The 25,618-nt window shown below is 46.2% G+C and overlaps 3 protein-coding genes and 1 non-coding gene across 7 annotated transcripts in view; 2 read left to right on the plus strand and 2 right to left on the minus strand.

The window, feature by feature from the left end:
- Positions 1-3,448: 3,448 nt before the first annotated feature.
- RANGRF (RAN guanine nucleotide release factor) lies at positions 3,449-9,644 on the plus strand. Of its 3 annotated transcripts, none has more exons than XM_066628840.1 (7): positions 3,449-3,569; positions 4,399-4,651; positions 4,904-5,027; positions 5,762-5,878; positions 6,829-6,976; positions 8,835-8,929; positions 9,169-9,644. In XM_066628840.1, the coding sequence occupies exons 3-7, from the start codon at positions 4,930-4,932 to the stop codon at positions 9,293-9,295; spliced, it is 585 nt and encodes a 194-aa protein (XP_066484937.1). In that variant the 5' UTR covers positions 3,449-3,569; positions 4,399-4,651; positions 4,904-4,929; the 3' UTR covers positions 9,296-9,644. The 3 variants fall into 3 exon arrangements, with proteins under 3 accessions (XP_066484937.1, XP_066484938.1, XP_066484939.1); XM_066628841.1 differs by having other exon boundaries at positions 4,443-4,651; XM_066628842.1 differs by lacking the exon at positions 4,399-4,651.
- On the plus strand, positions 6,561-6,632 carry TRNAA-UGC (transfer RNA alanine (anticodon UGC)). Its single transcript has one exon. It is a non-coding gene; the product is annotated as a tRNA-Ala (tRNA).
- A 340-nt stretch (positions 9,645-9,984) lies between the features above and the next one.
- SLC25A35 (solute carrier family 25 member 35) lies at positions 9,985-20,154 on the minus strand. 2 transcript variants are annotated; one of them, XM_066627099.1, is made up of 5 exons: positions 18,960-20,154; positions 17,612-17,677; positions 14,243-14,395; positions 12,665-12,799; positions 9,985-11,026 (listed from the first exon to the last, which is right to left on the minus strand). In XM_066627099.1, the coding sequence occupies exons 1-5, from the start codon at positions 19,332-19,334 to the stop codon at positions 10,847-10,849; spliced, it is 909 nt and encodes a 302-aa protein (XP_066483196.1). In that variant the 5' UTR covers positions 19,335-20,154; the 3' UTR covers positions 9,985-10,846. The 2 variants fall into 2 exon arrangements, with proteins under 2 accessions (XP_066483196.1, XP_066483197.1); XM_066627100.1 differs by lacking the exon at positions 17,612-17,677.
- A 3,762-nt stretch (positions 20,155-23,916) lies between these two features.
- LOC136651039 (vigilin-like) overlaps positions 23,917-25,618 on the minus strand; it is a 43,520-nt gene continuing 41,818 nt past the window's right edge. The window contains exon 28 of the mRNA XM_066627098.1: positions 23,917-25,321. Within this exon, the coding sequence (XP_066483195.1) occupies positions 25,229-25,321 (93 nt within the window). The 3' untranslated portion in view covers positions 23,917-25,228. The remainder of the gene's footprint in view (positions 25,322-25,618) is intronic.

Below are 25,618 nucleotides of genomic sequence, written 5' to 3' on the forward strand. Positions count from 1 at the left end.
AGTCAACCCTGAAACATCAAGTTATTTTTTAATCACCTTTGGTTGTAAACCTATTCAGCCTTATCTGGAAGTGAGCTCATTCAACTAAAAGGAATTTTGAACAGATGCACATAGGATTCTCGCTGTCTATTGCTATCAATACTAATACCAGACTGCTTTGGGTCCTGGGATGAAGTCCTATACTATGCTATACTCCATAGCACATTGAGCTCTAGTACTAAAAGTCCAGGAGCCAGTCTAGGAGAACTACAGCAAGTACCGAGGTCCTACTACCCCCTCTACAGTGAGCTGCTGTGTCCTTTCTGCATCCAGCCAAATAGTCACCCTCAGTTACAAAATAGCAGGAGCTAACTAGGAAACTCAACTTCTCATTAACCCAATAACCAAAACATAATGTGCTTACCCTGCAGAGAAAATTGAAAGCATGGTAGCAGGCTTTTCTCAAGAACAAACCCTTCAGCTGCTTCTACACCCCACCCAAATCCTCATCCCCAAGAAGCAATTCAACAACTTGTGAACGGGGTGAGCATGTTTTATAGATGAGCAACTGTTTTAGACACAGACCTCAGCTGCTTCCAATCACTCCATCAGAGAAAGAGTTTGACTTGGCTGGGATATGGTGGGTGGGGGCAGTGGATTTGCCTTGACCCATTTTTGCCTAGCCCACAGGTGTACACATTTGGTCTGTTGAGTATATGCAAAGTTGGGCAGAAATGGCTTAATTGTCGTGGGCCTCTTGGAAGCCTGGGATGATGGTGCACACAAATATGCAAGTGAACGAAAAAGTTGCTTGCAATGAAGCATTCTCTCTTGAGAGGGTCTCCATTGTCTTTAGCTGGTAGAGCCCTCCCCCCCCTCAATGCAGTGGTAAGAAATGCTTCTGTTCCTAAATTGCTGCCTAACAGGTGGCAGTTAAAAGTGCAAGACCAAAAAAATGTTGGTGACCCTAACTGGCTTATTTTAGGGTAAAAAGGCAGAATCTGAATAATTCATTTGGGTCTCCCAGCTCTATGTGGGAGTCAATTTGAACCCCGCTCAGCCTATGGCTCAGGAATTTTTTTGGTTTGGAATGTTAGAGGTCAGTCTCAGAACCTGGAAATTAACAAGAGGTACCTGCAACAAAATGTTACATTCCCCAGTCTAACTGCCCAACTGGCTGAAGCAGGATAATTCCCCCTCCCTCTCTTCATCCCCAAATTCTCCTATTGTTTTTTCCAGCAGAACCTTCAACATCTAGGAGTCATGGGCAGGGGGCACAACTGAATGTACTCAATCTGCGTTTTACTTTACAAATGCATCTACTTCTGCTCCCTTAGGGAATCTCTCCAGGCTGCCTTATCTTTGGAAACCACTGTTGTACTTACGCTCAATCACTTGGGTATTGCAATTAGTATATATAATAATTAAGTGCTTCTGAACTTGTACAGTGTCTCCCCTCCCCCCCCCCCAAATACTGGCCACATTCATATAAGAATCTGCAGGTTTCCTCACAGGCCTGAACCCCAGCACCTCTATAGCAAGAGGTCTGCTTCTCACAATGTCGTTTCATTTATTTAATTAGCATGGTTTTGTTGATATTTTAGCCTACTTTTTAAGCAGTTTCTAATTATTCTCCCCACCCCACTGTTCCTGCTTTTATTTTGTAAACTACTTTGGAAGCCTATACAGGAAAGCATTCTGGAATTGCATACGTGAATAATAAATCTTTAGCACATAGTGTGCAGAAAAGTCAACAGGTGCTGGTGCAGAGATACATAAGAACAGCCCTGCTGGATCAGGCCATAGATCCATCTAGTCCTGTGATGCTGTTTTATTTACACCTTTTGGATATCCAATGAATAAGGCTGCAATCCTATCTACACTTACCTGGGAGTTAGACCCAGTGATATGGGACTTATTTCTGAGTAGAAGTGCATAGAATTACACTGCCCCCTTTGGGTATCTAGCTGCTTATTTACTTACTAACTTACAAGATATAAATCTCACATTATGCACTTGGACAGTGGTCCCTAAACTGTGGGTCAGGACCCACTGGTAGGTCGCAACCTGATTTTGGGTAGGTTACCAAATGGTGATGGAAAGATCAGATAACTCAGGGTCCAATCTTTTCCAATTTTCCAGCAGCAGCAATGCAACCCCCGAGGTAAGGAAACAAACATTCCCTTATCTTGAAGAAGCTTCTGTGACTGCCTCCCCACTACAGGATGCAGCACATTGCACCCCCCCCCCCCATTGACACAGCTGCACTAGCACTGGAAAACTGGATAGATTGGGTTCCAATTGCCTCAAGCCCTGAGGCTATTCAAAAATAAGATACTTTGGGTTCAGTCCTATCCAACTTTCCAGCACTGGTGCAGCCTCAGTGCAGCCCTGAGATAAGCGAACAAATATTCCCACATCTTGAGGAAGCCTCTGGGACTGCCTCCCCACTACAAGAGGCAGGGCATGCCCCAATGGCACAGCTGCACTAGCACTGGAAAATTAGATAGGATTGGGTCCTATAGGTGTTAATTACCCTGCAAAAAGCTCAGCTCCTGTGGTGTGCAAGATTGCTGCTAACTGCCCTGCAAGGAGCTGAGCTCCTGCAGTTTGCAAGCATGTGTAAATATAGGGAGATAAATAATCAAGGGTCTTTTTTTGATTATTATTACTTATAAATAAATAAATAAATAAATAAAATATTATTTCTGCCTAGATCTCCCTTCTTTGAAATCTGATAAACCTAGGTGGGTCCCAATGGAGCACCGTTTTTAAAAGTGGGTCCTGGTGGTCAAAAGTTTGGGAACCACTGCACTAGGATAACGAAAGCAGCTTAGAAAATCTAATTTATATTGGCTAATAACGTGCTCCAATTATAATTGCTCATTGTTCTGCGCAACAAGATGCTGATAAAGGGCGCAATCCTAACCCCTTATGTCAGTGCTTTCCAGCACTGACATAAGGGCAATGCAGCTTTGCGGTAAGGGAACAAACATTCCCTTACATTGAGGAGGCCTCTGTGAGTGCCCCCCAACTGCAGGATGCAGCACATGTCCAATTGGCACCAATATGCCAGTCTGGAAAGCACTGACATAAGGGGTTAGGATTGCGCCCAAAATCACACTGATGTGTGGTACAAAGTATTTAAAGTGTAGTACTTCTTGGAAAAGTAAATAATTTTTCATATGAAACCTCAAATGCTAGTAGCTGCTAGAATGTGGAATGAAATGTGCAAGCTTCCCACACTACACAGAATTCTTTCCCAAGCAGGCACACCAACAAAGTTCGTTCATTCATTCGCCATCTCCTGCATCATTCACGGTTTTTTTACAATCGTCACTTACATAGGCGGGACATGGAGGAGTTTTGCTACAGTCTGCCGTTCGAATGCCGACTTTTCACTGCAATTGGTCTAAGTTCCTGCCAGTCCCATGACGTCACAATGGAATTTCTGGCGTGAAGGCACAGTGAAGCTCAGTCCCCGCTTCCTGATTGGCTAGCTTCTTCGCAACACTTTCTAGCTCAAGCAGAGGGTTGCACGCCAGGGGGACGATTTAAAGGGGCGGCGGCAGCAGCTGTGGGATTTACAGGTGAGGCTTGCAACTGTGATAAGAGTGTGGGGTGGTGTTGATGAGAAAGTAGCCAACAGCAGCAAGCAGGGTGGGGGGCTGGTAGAAGGACTTCTGGCTCCTTCCAGCGTCACCCCATGCTGGGGGATCCCCCTGGGAGGGCTCAAGAAATTCCCTCTCTTGTATGACATAGCTGTGCTTCTCCCCGCTTTCTCCACCCCAGGGGGTTTCCTCCTTCAGCACATGATATCCTGGCCATCTGGGTCAGATCAAAAGCCCATGAAGCCTCTTAACCCATTTTCAGGGTGTTTATGCGCAAGACATGGAAGCAACAGCCTTCGCCTGATGTTTTTGACCTGGTACCCCCACAACAGGTACACTGCTACTAAACATGGATGCTCCGTTTACCTGCTGTTGCAACGAAGAGTCCTGCTGCATCAGAACGAAGGATCATCTAACTAGCCCAAGCATCCCCTGGGGTGGAGAAAAGGGGGAGAAGTACAGCTATGTCATAGAAGAGAGGGAATTTCTTGAGCCCTCCCAGGGGGATCCCCCAGCATGGGGCGAGGGTGGAAGGAGCCAGAAGTCCTTCCAACAGTGGTCAGTCAGCCACTCCCACCAACTGGTGATCAGCAGTACACTGTCTCTGAATCTCGCAGTTAAGCCACTGTGGCTACTTGTAGTTGCTGACCGATCCCATGAATTGTCCATCTGAGCCAGTGACCATCACCGTGACTTGTGAAAGTGATTATTGTATTGCGTGTGTATGTGTGTCTTTGATATCAGCCTAGCTAGCAGGATCCCAAAACTTTTCTTACCAATCCCCATCCCTCCCTCTCTGCCTTCACAGCTCCCTATCAAATCTTCAGTCCTTGTGCAAATTCTCCTTCGCAGAATGAAGAAATCCACTCGGTTCCATATATACATTTGCTTTGGCCTTGTATGAGACAATGGGAAAGAGGGGAGTCCATCTGTATCAATGGGGATCCATCAACTCAATGGGATGGCTTTCAGTGTGCTGGAAACAGGTGTCCGCCCATCCCCACTCACGTGAGGAGAGATTTGAACCCAGAATCCATTCTCAGTGGTAGCACTTCAACCTGGTATGCGTAAAAAAAGAGAGTGTCTCTGATCTTGTGCAGAGTGTTTTTCCTCACTGCCGTTTTGACATGTTGCTTCCAGGTTAACAGCACCCAAACAGGCTTTATTGATGGCATTGTTATCTGAATAAACTAAACCTTGCTTTTGGTAATGTATTGGAGATTCTCCTTTCTCTTTCTCACTTGAGTGCCCTTCCTTGTATGTTCTACTCCAGATGCTTTTCTAAACTGACCTCCTTTTCCCTCCCATTCCAGTTTCCCCGCTTTCCCTGCATGGGAGGATGATGGATGCCGAAGTGAATCAGCAACAACAGCAGCCACAGCTGCTCTTTGGTGGGGCATTTTCTGCCTTCCTTCCCCCTGGATGTTTAGATGTCAGGTATGCCAGCTCAATCCCCCCCCCCCAACACCCCCACTCCTAGGATTTTGGGAGAGGAAGAGAAATTCTCTCTTAATTTTCTCCACACCTTGCATTATTTTGGAAACTTCTGACCCGTCACTGTTGTCCCCGAAGCCACTTTTTATCTAACAATCCCTTACCTTGAGGAGGTCTCTATGACTGCTTCCCCCCCCTTGCAGGATGCAGTGGACACCCTGTTGACGCAGCTGCATCAGCTCTGGAAAGTTGGATAGGAACGGGCCTTACGGCTGCAATCCTGTAAACACTTTCATAAGAGTAACTCCCATTGAACTCAATGGGACTCACTTCTGAGTAGGCACCCAGGATTATGCTACCAGTGCCACAAGGCAAGGTAGTAATCAGATTTGCAAAGATTAGACACATTCATGGATAATAGGTGCTTCAGTGTGAAGAATAGAACCTCTGTGTGCAGGGGCAGTATACTTCATTTTCAAGTATTGGGAGCAAGCCACAAGGTTCCTTCTGGTGCCTTTCCTTCATTGGTTTCCCTTTAAAAAAAAGAAGAGTCTTGCTGTTTTACTTTTGAGATATAAGGAAAAATGTGTGGGAACCATTTCTGCCCAGTTGCTCACTAGTATTTGAACCTGTTTTTGCTGTTTAGAATTGCCTTAGGATGGTTCTTCATTGTATCCTTGCTTTCCCCTCCCCCATGGGGATTGGCCTGCCTGATCCCCCAACTCTTTCCTTTGCAGTGAACTGCGCCAAGTCCCAGACAACCAGGAAGTCTTTGTTCACCCCAGCACAGATCAGAGCATCATCATAGAGCTCTTGGAATACCAAGCAGGCGTGCCAGATGAAAATGCTGCCAGGTGCGTGTTGCAAACTTTTGTTGCTAAAGCAATAGGTCTAGAGCTGGAGCTTGCTTAGGAAAGTCTAGTCCTTTAATTTGAAACAGTTCTGTCAGCAGTGTAAGAGAAATTCATTCAGTACATGCTCAGAGGCCCTTTTCCTCACACTTCACAGCTGAGGGTGGAATATCGGCATTGGAAAGGTTGATTGCAGAGCCCTGAGTCTAACTGTGATGATGACCCTTCGTAAGTAAGATGTCTCTCTTTGGAGGTTATATGCCTGTTTACATATAGTCTTAAAAATAACAAAGCAGGGAACTGTAAATGAAGTTGTAGCACAGTCAGATCACTTTGAAAGTGCTCAAGAAGTACAGTGATAGAAAAGTTAGGGAAGGGGATGTAGCTCAGAGGAAAAGTGGGTGCTGTGTGTGTATGAGGTCCTGGGTTCAATCCCCAGCATCTCCAGTCATTTTGAAAAGTGTTTATTTTACAAGGGAAATTTGCATACAAATGGATATGTTCCTCTTCGTCTTTTGCAAGACAGAGTGCAAGCTCCACCCCACACAAAAAATACCAGTGGCTTAAGTACTTTGTATGAAAATATCCTAAAACACAGTAGGGCAGTACAATGTTGAAAGCTATGCTAGGGCATTTCAGATCCTTAAGGGATTGTGTCATGTCCCAGAGGGAATCCTTTAAGGATGGGGATGTAGCTCAGTGGGAGAGCACATGCTTTGCATGTATGAGGTCCTGGGTTCAATCCCCAGCATCTCCATTTTTCCTGAACTATGCTATACAGGCAAGTATTTTTTGGGCTCCTGCATGTCTGTACCCACATTTGTGTTTTTCTCCTGCTGTTTGGTGCAAAGAATCCCATCCACAAGCCAAGAATTAGTCAAATAAATGACACCTTGCTTGTCCGCAATCCATTTTATTTCTGCCTTTAAACTCCTGTTCAATCCATCTCTCAGGTACCACTTCGAGGATGCGGCTGGAGCTTCTGCCGAAGCCGAAGTCTTGAGCCAAGAATCACTCGCACCCCATCTCCTGGCACTGGAAGGTTGCAGCAGTGCCTGGTGCCTCACCACCTGCCAGCTGGTAGCCAAGTTCAATGAGAAGGTGGGTAGAGGTGCTGCCGAACTGTCAGTTTGAAACCCCCATCCCGGAGATCAAAATTCGGGTGGATAGAACTATCATTGCAGGGAGGGATAGAGCAGTGTAATCCTGCCTGAGTATCCTCTTTCTGTCAGTACAGCCCCAGAACAGGTCACTCCAGACAGAGCGAGTCTGTTGTATCTTGCAAATGCAGTTCGAGCTCAGTGTGGCAAAAGGTGGAGTGAAGGCTGAAGGATGGGGGAACTGAACAGAGGAGAATTGAATTTTACTGGACCCTTGCTCATATGCTTGCACATGTTTGAAATGAGTATAAAAGGCTGACTGTGTCCTACTGGCACTTGCGCGTGATCTGAGGCAACTGGCCTCCTTGCTGCCTTGCGTTAGTACCAGCAAAAAACAAGCTGTTTTCTGCTAGACCTTCTCTGTGTCCTCAAATTAGTGGATCGGGGCATACCGGGTGACAAACCTCATGCTGCCTTTGGGGGTTTCAAGAGCATTCGTGTTGGCATCCTTCAGTCTCGGAAGACTATGGTATCGCGCTCTGAATAGTGGTTCTGGAACAGAGTGTCCTCTCCAGTGCACGAAGCCTGGGTAAAGTAGATATGGAGGATAGACTGTTACCCATGCAGCAAATCCTCCCTCTCCACATCGCTGGAATGGTCCAATGGAAAGGCAGAAGCCAATACAGTTGGTTCCAGCGGCGTCGCAGGAGTTGCCAGAACGTGACTGTGTTCAGCCATGAACTGCCTCAGGGACTCCGGCTCTGGATTTTGCCTCAAGGTTGAATCCTGAAGGCTTTTCCATAACTGGATGTAGCCACAAGGCAGCGGAGGTTTGGGATCACAGTTTTCCTTCTCTCAGATGAGCTGCCTTCCCAGGCTGACGAGTCCCATCGACCCGGTGGTAGAGCAACAGATAATTCCGAGACACAGCACACGTGATCACATTCCTTGCAGCAGGATTCGGCAACCTTTTCAGCAAAAGGGCCAAACATCTGGGTTGCCAAGTTCCCAGAAGCACTGAGCTCGGCTTGGGAGACTTTGCCTCTCACCAAATTTGCCATGTGCGACACAGGGACATGGCACATGACAAATTCGGCAAGAGGCAAGCCTGACGTGGGCCGGATGATTGTACGTAGTAGGTCTGGCCTGCAGGCCATAGGTTCCCAACTTCTGCCCTACAGTTTCTCACCAGTGGTCACAGGCACGTGACATCTAGCCTGATGTTTGATCCTGGTTTGTCAGACCCGCTTAAACCACAAAGTCCCACCTCACACAACAGTCTTAAAAGAAAATATTTCTTTACTCAGCGTGTGCTCGGTCTGTGGAACTCCTTGCCACAGGATGTGGTGATGGTGTCTGGCTTGGGCACCTTTAAAAGGGGATTGGACAAGTTTCTGGAGGAAAAATCCATTATGGGGTACAAGCCATGATGTGTATGTGCAACCCCCTAATTTTAGAAATGGGCTATGTCAGAATGCCAGATGCAAGGGAGGGCACCAGGATGAGGTCTCTTGTTATCAGGTGTGCTCCCTGGGGCATTTGGTGGGCCGCTGTGAGATACAGGAAGCTGGACTAGATGGGCCTGTGGCCTGATCCAGTGGGGCTGTTCTTATGTTCTTAAATCTGGCCATATGGTTTGAAAGGTATCAGGAACATAACAACCAGCCTTTGCTTTGTGGCATCTTTCAGGCACTTTCATCTTCTAGATTGGTATCCCCCCCATCCACTTTTTTGTCTAGCTTTAAAAAAAAGTTTATATTCCTCCTGATTTCAATGGGTCCAGGTTCTCACCATTGGTAGACAATGGCAGGAGGTTCCCAGAGCCTTTGATGAGTTCCCATCCATCTTTTTTATTACAGGCCAAAAACAAGGTGACTGTGCACTTGGTCCTACTTCGCCTGCCCCAGTATGGAACAGACTTACTTCTCACCTTCAACAACCCCACCTGTATTCAGTGAGTATGCTTTCTAGAAGTGGGAGAGATGACATCCTGGAGAAATACTTCATGTCCCAAAAGACTAGGCCCTGTTCCTTTAATAGGAATCTGGGGGATATGCTGTGGTTGGTTCAGCAGTAAGGAAAATGGCAGAGGTGGAAGTTGGGGGTACAGACAATGATTGCAAAACAGGAATGAAAAATTAGGAGTTTCCGTCAGTGACACTCCCTCTTCTCTTCTGTTCTCTCCTATCTCAGCCCTCTGAGTAGTAGCGCAGTCCGAGAAACAGAGATCCCACATCCTTCCCAGCCTCCCTGGACAGTGGAGCATTTCCACACCTTCACACACAGCCTGCGGCTTCTTGATCCTGGCATCTTCGGTTAGGTCAGCACCGTTGCCTCCTCCCACTTACATTGCAAGCACAGCGTCATTGCTAAGACCCTCAGAAGGTGATCCCAACAAAAATGTGTCGCTCTCACCGCTACTGTTGTGCTCCCTCTGTGTTTCCTTCAGAGCAAAAGGGGGGCATGGACCTAGCACCCCAATGGATGTTTCTTGCAGACAGATGTTTCACAACACCCCTCCTCCAAAAAGTGGTGTCAAGTCTTCCCCTGCCTTTGGGTGAAGTGAAAATTAATAGAAGTGGCCTGTGTTGCAACCTGAGTTTTTTTGTGAAATGTTGACCGCACACTTTATCTTTTCACCAAGACATAAACAACCTGACTTAAAAAGAGCACATGCTTTGTGTTCTCTCTTTGTGGACTATATAGCCGCCCAATCTTAGCTACAATAAAGTCCTGGATTTCTTCACAGCTTCCTGAGAGCAGCTGTCACTTTTGGCCTGTGGCCACTGAAAAGTGAAAACTTTTCCAAAGTTTCCATAGTGAAACTGCAACCCAATCCTAACTCTGGGAGGAAGGCTGAGAACACAGCTAATTATCCAAGAAAAAAATAAATAATAATTTCAGACTTTGTTTTCTTTCAAACGTTTTTACAAACAAAACATACATATAAGAGCAAAAAATTAGAAAATAAAACATAAATATAACAAAGCCAATGACATGCAGGGCCAGCCTGTTTGAGGGTGACTGACTAGGGATTAGCTGCTGTAGCCATCAGTCCGCACACTTCCTCCAGTCTCTGGATTTAGAGGGAAGTGGGGGAGAGGAGACACTCTAGCCCACAGCTCTGTTCCTTTTAAATCCAAGTTTAAGAGGAGCAGCAGCAGTGATTCTTCATGCCTGCTAGCATGCTGTCAGACAAAGGGGAAGTGGCATTTAATGCCGCACACCACCAGATAAGTGGGGACATCATTCAGCACCCTGCCTCGGGTTCCAGAAGACCTTGGGTCGACCCCACTGTATGAGTACCAATCCTTTTCTCATGAACTAGTTAACACATTTTACTTCTGGGGGGTTTGGCTCTGGCTCATGGAAACCAGAAGATTTTCAATTTGGCTCAGCAGGTGGCTTAGGATTGCACAAATGGGTAGTTGTCAAAACACCTTGGCAGACCATAATAAAGGACTGATGTGCTGCATTTAGCTTGCTGGGTCCCAAATCACAGAAGGGAGCAAGACTGTAACATTTCCAACGCTCCAGCTGCTGGAGCGACACAGTTGCCTCTGGTCATCTTAGCAGCTTTGCTATTTGGGGAAAGGGTGGCATTTTAGTTTTTTTGCAAAGCAGCTTCTCCCAAATGTTCAATGGGACTGAGAAAAGGTCCAGGAAATGGGAGACATCAACAGCTGTCATAGTGGGATACTGTGCAAGAAAGGGAATCACCTTTCCTACACCTCAAAGGACCTGCAGGGATTGCTCTGAAGCCATGGGCTGAAGGCTGAGGAGAAACAGGAGATCCACTCTTGCCAACAAAGGCCTCTGCCTCTCTCCAGGATAATTTGGCATTCTGCACTTCCTGCCACAGTGGTCAGCATCACCGCTTCTGCATCCACTGGTTGTACACCTCACGCAGCTGATCCCAGAAGAGCAGGCTGAGGATAGTGTGAGGCCCAATGCGGAAGTAAGAGGCCCCTAGACCCTTGTAAATCCCCAGGATTCCCTCTGTGCGGACAATTTTGGCAAGGCAATCAAAGAGACCTTTATACATCAGGCCCTGCAAAAAGGGGAGCAAAAGAGAAACCAAACCTATAATTTAAACAAAATCATGTCCCAGAAAAACAAAATATACTGCAAGTTTAGATTCTCTTCTAGGAAAATGGAACTGCAGAATCCAGCACAGGTGGCTTCAGCAAGCATCCCTACTTGACACTAGATGTCCCGGTCCACTCTCTAATCATACTAAAGCTGGCACAAAATCTTTGCATTTGATTGACATCTTCCAGAATTTGAAAGTCTAGACCAGGGGGGTCAAGCTCATTTCATGCAGGGCCAAATAGCATCCACTGTGCCTGCTGAGGATAGAAAGTAACATAATTTAACAAGAAGTGACATCATTAAGTAGATTATGGCTGGAAATATGCACTTCCTTCTCAAGTAGGAACTCATCAGCTGCAAATGACAGATAAGAAAATATGCAAATCTTGATCATATTCTCAAGATATGGGAGAGCCCAATTATCACATGGGCCGTCCTTTCAGTAGTGCCACTGCAGCCAAGACATCAGTCTGCAGTTCAGCAGAACTGGGAGGTGCTCTGCAAAGCAACAGCAGAAGCTGTGCTGCTGGGAGAGCCCAATTATCATGTGGGCCAGATAGAACTTCCAAGGGCTATATCCAAGCGAACAGGTCTTATGTTTGACACCCCTAATCTAGACCTTACCCCCCAATATTTGAGACAACTACAAAATCTCATGTTTTAAAACCTGTGACAATGTCTTAGAGCCACATGAGAATCAATTAAAAAATAATGCTACAAACACACTAAATCCAACCTCCTAATGTGAAAAAACCCAAACAGATTTGCTTATAAATTCAGAGGTGGAGAATTCCCCTGTTTCGACCTGCTTGTCCTCTCATAATCTGATCACTTCATTCCTACCCAGTACATTTTCCTTGGAGTGAATGTTCTTAACAACCCTTTTAAAAATCACACACTGGCTCTTGTCCTAGTTGTTTTCAGTGATCAACAAAAGTGCCCTTTTATGTCCGGGGTTCACCTTTTTCCCGGTGTGTACAACATACTGAAATACCAGCCCAGAAGGGTGGCACCTTCTCAGGTAAGCTTAAACTGGAAATGATGGGCAAGGGGGGATATGTCAATTCCCAAACATAACATTTGGGATTCCATCATTTTTTCAGGATATACAACACATGGATTTTGCAAGCTGACAGAAAGAGAAAAGTCGGCCACCTCTCTTCTCTCTCTGTCTTCTAGCCAGCACTGCAACTGGTAGTACCACACAGGCAGAGAGAAAGGAGAACTGGCTGACTTTCTTGCCTTAAGGGTCTTTAAGCAGGAGACAAATGCTTTCTCCTTTCTCATCAGGGATTTTCCAGATTGTAGCATCTTTCTGTCCTATTCAGAGACCAATTTCTATTAAAATCTGAAAACAGCTCAGTGCAAAATCAATTCCGCCATGGACATTCTGAAACACAGACTTCCTACTGGAGGTTAACCAGGGTGAAGATAAAGGTATATTTAAAGCCTGGAACAACTACAGAATGGAACTCAGAATCAGCTTATTCCTAGTATTGAGGATAGAACCATCATAAGACTGTGGTCCGGTTGGGAAGAAGGTTTCCACATCTCCCTCCCGTACCTGCAGCTCTGATTTTTCCCCACCTGTTCTCACCTGGCCCTTGGGTCCCACAGGTTGGTTGTAGAGGCGAGTGCTAGCCACATCAAAAGGTGTCATGGAAATAGCCACTGTGAAGCTGCTTGTCATTCCAGCACAAAGGGCAACCAGCCAACTGTCCTTTGGGAAGATCTAACCGTAAGGGGAAATGGTGGGATGATCAGCAGTGCAGATTTTACACTGGGATGCCATAACCATTCTGGGTTTGCACAGCCCACAAGCTCAGAAATTTAAACTTGGCACAGAAGTTAGCATTCAAAGAATCACAACTTTTATTAAAGGGAGGAAAAAAAACAAGTTTCTAGTTCTGAAATTCAACAAATTGGGAGGAACAGATAAGAATTTTCAGTGCACAAGGGGAAAGACACTTCCGCGTCCTACATAGTGCTTTACTATGGCCAGTGGCATCACTAGGGTTTGCATTACCCAATGTGGGAGGGTATGATGGACCTCCTCCCATACAGTGGATGGGGCCAAGCCCCAGATAGTAGGCATGGTGATGTCCTTTCGCACTGCCCCCTCTGGTTTTTTGGCTATACCTTTTGATAGAGTAGAGATATTTCAACATGATTTGTTTCATTGCATTCTGCATGAAATTATGCATTGATTGATATGTAACATGATGGTATTATTAGAAAATGCTGAAATGTTAAAAATTTTGGCGAGTAGTGGTGTCAACCCCCTGTGTCAACATCACTCGGTGTGGCCCACACACCCCTAGAGACACCAATGACTATGGCTACAGCAAGTGGAACCATTTATGCAAAATAAATACATGCATATCCCTTTAACCTGCATAATGCACACAGGAGGGTGGTGTAAAATTTGAGCTGCCTTGGGAAAGAAGTTATTATATTTGAGATTATGAGCCCTTCAGGCAGGAATTTGACTTCTCATTACATGTGAATAGTACACACATGCAATCCTGGCCATAGCCAATCTGGCTCCTAGTCAACGCTCCCAATTCAAATTAAGCCCAGAATTTGGTTTCTCTCCCTTGTGGCATAGCAAATCAGTATGAGCATGCAGCAATATATTGGGAAAGGTTATCTGAGGCCAATGTCATGCACACATACCCCCTAAAGATGGCATGACCAGAACTGTTGAGATCCAAGTGTTGGAAGGTGGAAAGAAGGAGAGAACATTACAATGATTTAGGGCAGCCATTTTCAACCACTGTGCTGTGGCACACTGGTGTGCTGTGGATGTTTGAGGGAGGACCATTTGTTAGTAGGGCCCCTGGGAGATGCGAGCCCCTGCTGTCAGTGTGGTGGGCCTTGTCAAATGTCCAAAAACTGATGGATGGTGTGCCTTGACAATTTTAGTGCCTTATCAGTGTATCGTGAGATGGAAAAGGTTTAAAATAGATGATTTAGGGGCATACTAGCCAAAAATAAACCAACCTCTCCTTAGCCATATCTTTTTGGACACCCCCCCCCCCACAACCAATGGCAACCACATCTATTAGGATAAAGATGGACTGCCAGGTTCTTTCCCCCTACACCAGTCTAGGATGATGAAATGATGGGCAAACACACACACCCCAAGAAATCCACCTGTATACATCCACTTTACCCCAAGGTGACCGAAGAACTCCTTGGAAGAAGAGAAGGTGCTCAGTTGTGCAGCTGAGCCCACCATCACCCGAGGGACAGCCGAGATGGCGCCACGCCACAGTCCCAGCAGACCATGTTCTTTGTGGATCATCACAAGTGCATGGAGCATCCCCTAGGCACACAGAAAGACAGTCAAAAAAACACAACATCTTGCTGAGACCTTAGTCATTAGCGGTAGTGCCTAGTCAATCATTTCAACATCTGAAAGAGTTTTAAAGTGTTTTGCAAAGCCATAAGGGTGGTACCCGTTGACCTGGCATCAAACATTAGGTTTTTCAAGCAATGTTTAATATCAACACTCAGCATAGCTTTCGTTCCTGTGCAAGGCAGAAGGAGCAATACCTTTTCTAAGACGATGTCTCTGGTGGCTGATGTGTGCATCACCCAAACTAAAGTATTTTCTCCTTTAGGATCATTGTTTCTTCTCCTTTAATAGTGGATTATATGCTTAATTGATCAACCAACTAAAATTCATACAGCAATTCCTAACCCACTTTCCAGCACTGGTATAGCTGTCCCAATGGGACATGTGCTGCATCCTGCAGTTGGGTGGCACTCACAGAAGCCTCCTTAAAATAACAGAATGTTTGTTCCCTTATCCTGGAGCTTCATTGCCCTTATGTCAGTGCTGGAAAGTGAGTTACGACTGTGCACTAATTAAAAGTTCAGCTGAACTATGTACCCAATGCTTAATTTCCAAAGGGCTTTGTGATCTTCACTACATGCATAGAACAACTCATGGCCAATGCAACAAGTTCCTAACAAAGGAGGAAATTGAAGCAAGGTTTTGGATCCAGATGCAACTCTCTGTTCCTTCAGCCACGTTAGCTGCTTGCTTTACATAATCATCTTTGTGTTCTCAACATGGGGAGAGGTAGGCCAATCTTAGCCAGATTGATTTATAAACTGATTTCCAGAGAAGTGTGTTTAGGACTAAACTACATGATGCCAAATTGGTATCATGAGATTTTTCTCTAGTGAAGACCAGCAGTGGAGGTGAGTTGATCTAAATTAACACTGTAGTGAGGTATATCATTAAAGTTTCCCTTCCTCCATGCTGCAACCAGCTGTGGACTGCACCTGCCCCGCTGGCAGTGGCTCTTGGCGAAAAGGAAATCATCACAACTACTGACACATCTAAACATGATGCAGAGCTTGACCTTCAGTGGCTCAATTTGGGGCAGCTTCTGGTGACGAAATTCAAGAATCTGTGCTATAGAGTAGCAAAGAACTGCTGTTGACAGAGAGGAACTCTTTAGATCAGTGATAAGAAATGGCAGCCTGTGGACCAAACCTGGCCTATGCATTAACTGAAATCCAAAAATAATTCACCCCATTCTAGCAAATTAAAAAAAATATTGAGAATGTTAATCCTGTAATAATCTCTTCAGATCTTATAGGTAATCACTTTACAAGTAGAATGGCTGCAATGCCTAGAGTCTTGAGTCATCTCCTGTTTCATTCTGGCCATACAGAAACTGGATATGAAGCTCCCATTTCTAGCAACAAATGAATGGGGGGGCAGGGATGAGAAGGGGACTGAAACCTTGTACTCTGCCTTCAGCTTTTAAGGCTGCAATCCTAACCACACTTATCTGAGAGTAAGCCCCATTGAACAAAATAGGACTTTTGTCCTTACTTCTGAGTAGACCTGGTTAGGATTGTGCCCTAACTGTTATATACCACCCTAGCCTGCAATCAGAGCACATCTAAACAGAACAGATTTGCTTTGCAGATCTGGGAGAAAAAGAGAGGACAGGATGCTGGGTTTGTTCTGTCTCTCATCCAGTCATCCTCTATGGATTTTCCAGATACTTCATAATGGACTTGCCAGCTCTCCCTTGTGGTGACCCCACAGGGAAGCCCAGATGCCTGGAAACTGGTGTTCCTATGGTAATATTTGCTACCAATAAGCTCCTTTGTTAGAAGAACGTCCCCTTGGTACCAGCAAGCAGTTGTAGGCTGGGCACTCCACGATGATAATGAAGAAAACAGAAAAAAATTAAGTCAGTCTATAGAAAGTTCACATTTGAGAATTTAAAAGAGAGAGAGAGAGAGAGAGAGAGAGAGAGAGAGAGAGAGAGAGAGAGAGAGAGAGAGAAGCCTTGCAATGGACTGTTATAGGAGTTCCCGACATGGACAGAATTTCTACATTTGCAGATTCTACCAGATATTTAGTAGTCCCAACCAACTTCCCCCATTGCAATTTAAAAACAGGCAACATCAGACTGACTTGCCCACACTCTCACAAACACTGTCAGTTTCATTATTAACACTGTGTACTGGATTTTCCCAGCAATGGGTATTTGTGGATGGCAGCTCCAATTTCCTCTGACCCACCACAATGTTTCACAATTCATATTTAAGCTTTCCCTGCACGAGTTCTCCATAAAGGAGATCCTTTGGGATCTGACCATCGCCCATTCTCACGACATGACCAAACCAATGCAGGCATCTCTGTTTCAGTAGTGTGTACGTGCTAGGGATTCCAGCTCGTTCCAGGACTATGTTGTTTGGAACTTTGTCCTGCCAGGTGATACCGAGGATGCATCGCATGTGGAAAGCGTTCAGCTTCCTCTCCTGTTGTGTGCAAAGAGTCCATGACTCACTGCAGTACAGAAGTGTATTCAAGATCCAGGTGTATTCTGTAGACCTGGATCTTGGTATGTTCTGTCAGCTTCTGGTTGGAAAATACTCTTTGTGAGTCTGGAAAACGTAGTAGCTGCTTTACCAATGTGTTTGTTTAGCTCGGTATAGAGAGAAAGATTGTCGGAGATCGTTGAGCCAAGGTACACAGTCACGGGCAACCTCCATGTATATATACACATTAAGAAAAATACCTCTACATCATTCAGATCTAAAAAAAATAAGATTACACAAATGCAAACACATGTATAAGTATTTTGTATACAGTTCAAAACCTCCTGACAAAACGTCTGCACAGTCTCTGAGACCATATGGAAGATGAACATCTGAGATAGGGATGCCAACAGTTTAATGGGGCAGCTTTAATGGTTCTCTTCCTTGCTACAAACCTTCCTACATTTGTTTGTAGGTGCACAACTAATGTACAAGCATCCTGTTTAATATATATTTTTAACCATTCCTCTAGTGAGGTTTGCATTTAATAGCATTTAACAATGATAGGGGCATTAAGGGAACATATAGCTCAGATTACACCTGGTACTTGGGCCCCCAAACACTGAACTGGTTTGCAATGCCATCATATTTGCATAAAATCACCAGTGGCAGCAATGTTGTTCAGCCAAAGAAGTTTGCGTGCCTGGATTGGCCCTGGAAACCATAAGATAGAGTGCACTCTACATACCTGGTGCTGGTACTGATGTCCGACAGCAATCTCTGCAGCTGACTGAGCCTGGATGTGTGTTTTCACCTTAAGGAAAGGTTAGAGATATGTTCAGTTCTTGAGGAACAGTCAAGGGGAATCTATTAGTACCAGGGCTGTACTCCTCCACCAACGGCGGCCATCTTTCATGTAGAAATGGCATCTGTTTCAGAGCTCTGGAGCAAGGACACATTCTCAGGTTGCAGCTTTAACCAGGTTGATACCTTGCACTCAGTACTCTAAACGTCCAGGTGCAGGACATTAGAAGCAAGTGGCAACAGAAGTGTCGACACACAGCAAAGACCTCCTCTTAGTCAGTCTTGGAGAAAGGGCACATAAATGAATGGATCACAGCCATCTTTTTACTGCACACACGGTGGGGAAGCACTATGCAATGAGTTATGACTTTGCTAGGACCGGGCATGATTTTTAAGACCAGGTTCATGGTTGAGTACAGAGAGGGGGAAGGGAAAGTATTTTGTGCATGCCTGGCAAGAACAGATAACACAGATTTATTCCTTTGGACAGTTGTCCATAGAAAGTGGAAACCACTTCCATAATTATCATGATGCAACCAAGTGTGTGGATTGTGAAAGCAGGAAACAAGAATGTTCATGCAGAAGCTGGTGTCAACTTGCAAGAGAGAGAAGAAAGCAGTTTGTTTAATTTGGGATAATAGGAAGGGGTGGGGAAGGAGGTGCTTGTGGCTGGAGGGTGTGAACCATCTCTCCCGAGAAGCAGCTTGGCCCCTTTCTCACCCTCTTTGCTCATCACCTTCAGACTGAGTGAGCCAGCTGCCTGATTAAGCAGATTTAAGGTGTCATTAAAGAACACTGCATTGTCAATTACGTATTTCGTATATACTGTATGATTGACATTATGTAGTGGGAAAGTTCTTGGGATTTTACACACCCACACACACACCACCACCACCACCACACTTCAGTAAGGAGAATTAATGGAAGATACCCATCAACAAGAACATTGGACCCTCCTGCCCCAATATTGTTTGATTTTGGCGGAAAACAAAGAGGCCTATTGGAAAAATATGGGTCTGAATGAAAGGAAAACAGACCTAACTATGCTGTTCTGGGCTCACCACTGAATATGAGTTAATGCTTCATGCCATCACTAAGTATGGGTTCTTACTTCATATTACATGTAAAGCTAAGACGTACAGACTGTGCAAATGGGATTCAATTACAGGACTAAACTTTAATTGCAAAACTCCAGGACAGTTTCAGCACTAATCCCTTATCTCGCACAGTCCCAATCCCTCCCTCCCTCCTCCTCCTCCTCTCAGTTCCTGTGTTCTGTTCTCAATACCTACCATGTAGATGGGGCTGCTTGTGATCGCAGCCATCACTCCAGCCAACGCTCCTGCCACAGTACTGCGCAGCGGACTGATGCGTCCGTCTGACATACGAATGTAACCAGCCGACTCGACCATGCCATAGGTGCCCAAGCGGATGCCATTCATGCCAAACTGGTACAGCAAGGCAGGCAAGAGACCCCGCTGGAGCGCTGCCAGACCGTCCACCCGCCCAATGGTGTAGAAAGCATGGAAGACATTACGGTAGTGGCGGGTGTAGGTGCCAGGCGCACGAAGCTCTCCTTGAAGCTGCATTCGAGTCTTCACCACCTCTAGTGGGTTGGTGAACAAGCAAGCCCCACAGGCTGCCAGCCCGCTAAGGAGGAAGTCCATTGTAGACAGACTTCGGGAGGAAGGTGGGACCAGGCTATGGAATGTCGAGAAAGATTATGAGGTTGCTCAGGAAAAGAGGACAGGTGTTATCAGGGCAGAGTGTGTGTTTGTGGGATGGGGGGAGAGAGGTTGAAGGAGAGAAACAAAAGATGTGTTGAGACCAGGAAAGGCATAAACTCAGGTTCTTGTTATACGTTCCCAGAAGACCCAAATGGCACCATTGATGGCATTAAAATATGGATTGCAAGAGAGACCTGAAGAATGGGGGGGGATAGCTGAGATAGAGTGGATGTGCTGTGGGGCACATTTAGGGAAGAAAGACATAAGAAAGAGAACAGGGAAGTGCTTAGGACAGAAGGGGAGAACATGAAATGAAGGGTGTGGATGTGAGATATGCCTTCATGCAGGATGGGGGAGGGGGAAGGCAGAAAAGATTCCAGGCAAGGGGATCTGGACTATAGGGGTTTGGGAGCCATGGTCAGGGGGCTGCTGCTGTGAGATCCAAGCAAGAGAAGCCAGAATGGAAACAAATCAGGTGGCAGCAGCTTGGGGTCTCTTTGGGAGAAGGAGTCAGGCAGGGCAGCAGGCAGGAAACACACAGCTGATCAGGGGCCAAGGGGCTCTGAGCCCTGGGTCAGGGGGACAGCTGGAGACAAGAGAGGAGCTAAGGGAGGGTGGAAGAAAGGGGTCCCCCCTCTGATCTCTCACTGCCAAGGCGAAGGTGCAGATGCCGGACTGCAGAGGGCCACATCCGAAGGGGAGGCTGCCGGGGGTGCCGAATCGCGGAGAGAACCCGCAGCTTCGCAAAGGCGCACAGACCTCTCCAGCCCCGCGTGTCTCTCCCTGGTTCTGGCTTGGACCAGGACACCTGCATCTCCCCAGCCGGCGGCCTCCGCCAATGGCCAGCCACTTCCTACTGCATCACTGCCCAGCTGCGCCAATGGAGCCCGAGCTACCTGCCGCACCCCCTTTACGCGTAGCTCTTGCCGCTCCTAAGCGCATCCTCCGGGACCTGGGGGGAGGAGTCTTGCCAGTCACCCCCAGGGCCAATGAATGGATCAGGCAGAGGGAGGGCGCAGCCATCGCCTCTTGACCAGCCCAGCTGCTGTCTAACACCCACTGTCCCTCCTTCCAGGGTTGGGCTGCAGTCTGAGACTGCAATCCTAGCCCCACTTTCCTGAGAATAAGCTCCATTGACTCTGATGGGACTTACTTCCAAATAGACATGCATAGGATTGGGCTCTAAGCATGCCACAGAACTGAACAGAGCTGTCACTTTTCAACAGGCATTCCTATGATTGCACTGTGGGAATGGGAGGGGGGAGCCTCTTAAGTCATTTCTGCCCAACGTTGCATATATGCAACAGGGATCAAATGCACACACTGGTGGGCTGGGCAGGAGCAAAGAGCACTGGAGTACTTTGAGGTAAGCCAATTATATCTGGGAATATGTAATACACTAACAGTCTATAGGTGGGGCTTTATGTGTTGCAGTCAATGAAAAGTATATACTACGTGTGCGCCTGTTGAGAAACCTGTTACTCCTGTCTAAGTCCATAGCACGTAGGATGGTGTTGTCCGTCAATTAACTGTACCTTTAAAGGCCATTCATGTTGGTGCATCTCTCCTCCTCATCCAGGCCTGTGTGTAGGAAGTAGACAGAGGCTGGTTTATTAAAGGCAATAGGCTAACTCAGTGGTTCCCAAATTTTCTGCCAGCAGGATCCACCTAGGTGTACTAGACTTTTGAAAAAGGGTATCTAGAAAGAAATATTTGTAAGTAATAGAAAAGAGATCCTCACATATTTATCTCCCTATAGTTACACATGCTTGCAAACTGCAGGAACTGAGCCATTTGCAGGGTAAGTAGCTGCTACAATATCTGATTTTTGAATAGCTTCAGGGCTGGAGGCAATTAGTTATTTGATCCTTCCATCATCCTCAGGTGACCCACCAGTGGGTTAACTAAAACTGCATAGCATGTAAGCAAGGTACAACCTAAGCTACCATAAATGTTCAGGTTTACAGCATCAAAAGACGCTCGTGGTGTCCCAGGGCATGTCTATAAATTGGATCCCTTTTCATTACTATAGTGCTTCCTCTCTTCACACCAGCATTTCACAAATAATGCACTCTTGCTTAGAGTTGGGCTCTTTTTAAACAGACTGGCCCCAACACAGCAATCACATCTGATTGCAGTTGCAGGCACTCTCAAAGTAAGGGGGAACGGAAAGAGGCTAGCAAGCACCTTAAGGTAAGCCTAGTCACTTTGTTTTTACAGCCACCAATTAACACAGCTATCCTACTGAAAAACTGGAAGCAGGACCCATGGGGAGGGATTTCAACTGAGCAACAGAAGTTGCTGCATGCATGTGTGCACACCACAGAAACCATTTGACACCTGATCTGTGCTTGGGGCATTCATTTACAACTGAGATGTGCAACAAGAGTTACCATAGACTCCTACAGTAGCAGAATCTCTGTAAAGAATAGTTCTAACTCCAGTTGCATCCATGTTGCAAGTTGACAACACAGCACAACAGCATTGATGCAGAATATGGCTGACAAAAGATACAACTTACCACTCTCCCCCATTTTCTCTCTCTCTCTCTCCCCCCCCCCCCCATTGTAGCAAAGATTCACTCAATGTATGGTTAAAGCAGCTTTGTGTCCACATCAGAAAGCTAGAAGCCTGAGAGAAACCTCCAAAGCCCTACCTTGTCCCACATCATCCAGCTGCCATTTGTGGTAGGACACCTGCACCCACTGAACTGTATGAGGGTCATGTTTTCAAAATAATTTCACTGGCAGTTATCTGAAAAAGCCAATACTCTCATTTCACTTACAGTTGACCTTCAGAAGTCAGTAGAGGTTCCACAGCACTGCAAGACCCAGATCTGCATAACCGTGGGGAGCTCACATTTCATAGCAATTAGCAGAGGGGGGAAATGATCGCAACTGCTTAGAAATCTGTTCTTGCTGGCCCCCTAATTGTGACCTGTACCATGGAATGCCTACATTGGTTCTATTCTTCTACATAACAGTTCCCTAGAGATTAGGCAAAGAACTAAGGGGCTGGCTTTGAGATTAAGCAGGGCTGGATTGTATTTCCAAGAGACTGAGGGGGGACATTGTATCTGGGGAGGAAGTTAAAACACTATAGCTCTTGTGTAAGGTGCCTGTTGACCTATCTTTTGTCCTCCTGCTACAGCCCAAGATGGTTCCCATACACACCTCACAGTATGCTGAGAGGTCCATGCTAAGCAGTGTTGGGAACAGGGAGAGAGGTAGAAGTCCACTTAGCTAAACAATTAACAGTTTTGCAAGGCCTCTGCAATGCAGAGTTCTTCTGAGTTCTTCACAATAGAAGAACAATGCAGTATTCTTCTGAATTTCTGCCACTGAAGGAAAATTAGGCCTATAGTGCAACCAGTATGGCAAAGACAGACACTACACAAGGTTGCTGAAAAGGGTGTCAAGACTCTTGTCCAAATTCTGGCTTGCAAGAATTCACCACTCTAGTCTTCCAGGTTGAATGAAGGATTAGCTTATCTTGTTGGCATCCTTCTGTCTCGGAAGACTATGGTATCGCGCTCTGAATAGTGGTTCTGGAACAGAGTGTCCTCTCCAGTGCGCGAAGCCTGGATAAAGCAGATATGGAGGATAGATTGTTTTCCATGCAGCAAATCCCCCCTCTCCACGTCGCTGAAATGGTCCAATGGAAAGGCAGAGGCCAATATGGTTGGTTCCAGCGGCATCGCAGGAGTTGTCAGCACGTGACTGTGTTCAGCCATGAACTGCCTCAGGGACTCTGGCTCTGGATTTTTCCTCAAGGTTGACTCCTGAAGCCTTTTCCATAACTGGATGTAGCCACAAGGCAGTGGAGGTTTGGGATCACAGTTTCCTTCTCTCAGATGAGCTGCCTTCCCAGGCTAACGAGTCTCATCTACCCAGTGGCTGTTTAGTTCCCTCTTACGACAAGTACAGCCAAACTGAGGGCCTATTCTTACCCCCTCCCCCCCAGCTTATCTATGCATTCTTGATTGCTGGTTTTACTTTAACTTAAGTTACCCTGCGCATGCCTGATCTTGTCTGATCTCGGAAGCTAAGCAGGGTCAGGCCTGGTTAGTACTTGGATGGGAGACCGCCTGGGAATACCAGGTGCTGTAGGCTTATACCATAGTCTTTCGAGAATGAAGGTTGCCAACCAACCAAGGGACTTGCATTAGCAGGAAGGCCTGCACAAAAATTCTCATGGGCTAGTAAGCTTGTATGTTAGCAAGGCTGACCAAATCCAGGTAAGTTCACAGGAGATTTGAGATGTTATGGACTCCAATGCAAACAGAATTGCTAAGCAGGTTAGAGGTTTTGCTTGTGGTTCCCAGCATCAGTCCAAACCCCAACCTCCCCAGTTCTCCGCTTACAATGTGCTTTGCTGTTGCCATGCTCCACTTCTGCTTGGTGCAGCAACACAGTCCTTTGCTGTAGTTGTCCAGGTTTTCAATATCCTCCACCCATCATCCCTTTAGCCCGGCACCTGCCGTCTCTCAAGGCCCTTTACACACTTCACACAAACATCCAGCCATTTTATCACTCCATTTTATTTGGAATTAGAAAAGTCCAGTCACCATGTGACCTACAGAGTTTGCATATTTCCTCAGTCAAACTTAGTTTTGTTTTCCTTTCTTTTTTACTTTAAGGCCAATAGTGTTCTTTGCTTTTTGTTTTGTAAGTTATTTCTCCCCAACATCCCTGCCTTCAAAAAAACTTAGTTAAGTCGCTTCACCACAATTTGTGGCTGTTGCCTTGTCACACAGACATGGCAAAAGCAGCAGGGGGTTCAGGTCAGGGAATAGGCTGAGCTACTGTGCTCACTTCCATCCCCATTCCACACATACGCACACACACAAAATTCTGAAGTCACAGTTTGTTTTTTTTTTAAAATCTGGAATCTGATGTGAACTAGAAACAAAAAATAGAGAGTGGCTGTCTTTCTTTCTCTTTGTTCAATGTTGCATATTTTTTCCTACTGTTTCAAAGCAAGTGCAACTTGGAGGAAGACACAAGGAAGGGAAGAAAATTAAAGTGTAGTTGAAAATGGGGGGAAAAGAAACAGACACCCTACACTGTGCCATGGATGAGAAAAGGGAAGGAGAGTGAACAAGCCAGCCGATCACCAAAGTTTCTAAGTGCTACCTGCTTCTAAAGAGTTTCTTCTCGTCATAGGAGCCAGAAATTTGGCTCCTAGATACCCCCCCATCCACACAGTACTTCCCTTAACCTAAATCCTGTCCCCTATAGTGCAGCTCCAAATTCACTGGTATCTCCTAAAGACATTTTCCAAGCATGAATACTTGAAGCAGACCAAAGCAGGTGACCAGTTAAGCTGACTTGGAGGAAGAGACATGGCCAGTTTGGGGGGGGGGGTAGCTAAAGATCTGCTTCTCCTCAGCTGTATTTGAGTCCCCCAAATGCTCGGCTCCTCCAGAGGCTCTGAGGAGGTGAACATGCACTGAGCATCCCACCCCCAAGATGAGGGGAAAGGGTCTCGCCTACTCCTGTGAGGAAGGTGTACGTATGCCAACAGAGTTTGGCCAGTATACCTTAATGCCCTGAAATTTGGCATGGGGGGAGAGAGATGGGGAGGGACTAGATTCATGAGGCTCATTTACCTTTGTGTGCTTACAACCCAGCCCATTTGGCTTGACAGGAAGAGGAAGGGAGGGAGGGAGCTATGGCTTTTGATCAGTTAATGGATTGTACAGTCACAGAGAGAGACAGAGAGCGCAGGAGAAGGAGGAGCCACCTGCTGCAGCCCAACAGCAAGAGGGGATTGGCAGGGAGCCAGTGGTGCAGGGGCCACCACAACATCCAAGAGAGGCAAGAGCCGTGCCCTCAGAACTTCTTGGGACCCCAGACAGAGGCTTGCTTGGGGACGACACCGGAGCCAAAGACGGGAAACTCTTCAGCACTGCTCACATCTGGAGCCTGAAACCGTAAGAGGAGGAGAGGAATTAGTTGAAGCAATACAGAGCCTAAGCTTGCTTGGGGAGCATACACACAAGTGACCGAGCGGAGAGGTTAAGGGCTGGTTAGGCTTTCTGAAACAGGCTGTGTGTTTCACAAACTCTCTAAACAGGCAACATAGCAGATTCCACATCCAAAGAAAGTGAGGCAACAGGCCTTATGGCTCTGAAAAAAAGACTGCATGACCAAGGGCTTTAGATGAAGCTTGCTTGAAGCGGGACCCAGATGCCTGTAGCTACTACTCTCCCCTTGACTACT

This window comes from Tiliqua scincoides, chromosome 5 (genome assembly GCF_035046505.1).
Source record: "Tiliqua scincoides isolate rTilSci1 chromosome 5, rTilSci1.hap2, whole genome shotgun sequence".
NCBI classification, from domain to species: Eukaryota; Metazoa; Chordata; class Lepidosauria; order Squamata; family Scincidae; genus Tiliqua; species Tiliqua scincoides.

Coding starts and splice junctions, on each gene's coding strand:
- RANGRF (XM_066628840.1), top strand. CDS start 4,930: ATGATGGATGCCGAAGTGAATCAGCAACAACAGCAGCCACAGCTGCTC. Junction 5,879..6,828: donor CCAGATGAAAATGCTGCCAG/GTGCGTGTTGCA, acceptor TCCATCTCTCAG/GTACCACTTCGAGGATGCGG. Junction 8,930..9,168: donor AACAACCCCACCTGTATTCA/GTGAGTATGCTT, acceptor CTCCTATCTCAG/CCCTCTGAGTAGTAGCGCAG.
- SLC25A35 (XM_066627099.1), bottom strand. CDS start 19,334: ATGGACTTCCTCCTTAGCGGGCTGGCAGCCTGTGGGGCTTGCTTGTTC. Junction 14,396..17,611: donor GACATCAGTACCAGCACCAG/GTATGTAGAGTG, acceptor CTGTGTGCCTAG/GGGATGCTCCATGCACTTGT. Junction 12,800..14,242: donor AGTTCTTCGGTCACCTTGGG/GTAAAGTGGATG, acceptor CCTTACGGTTAG/ATCTTCCCAAAGGACAGTTG.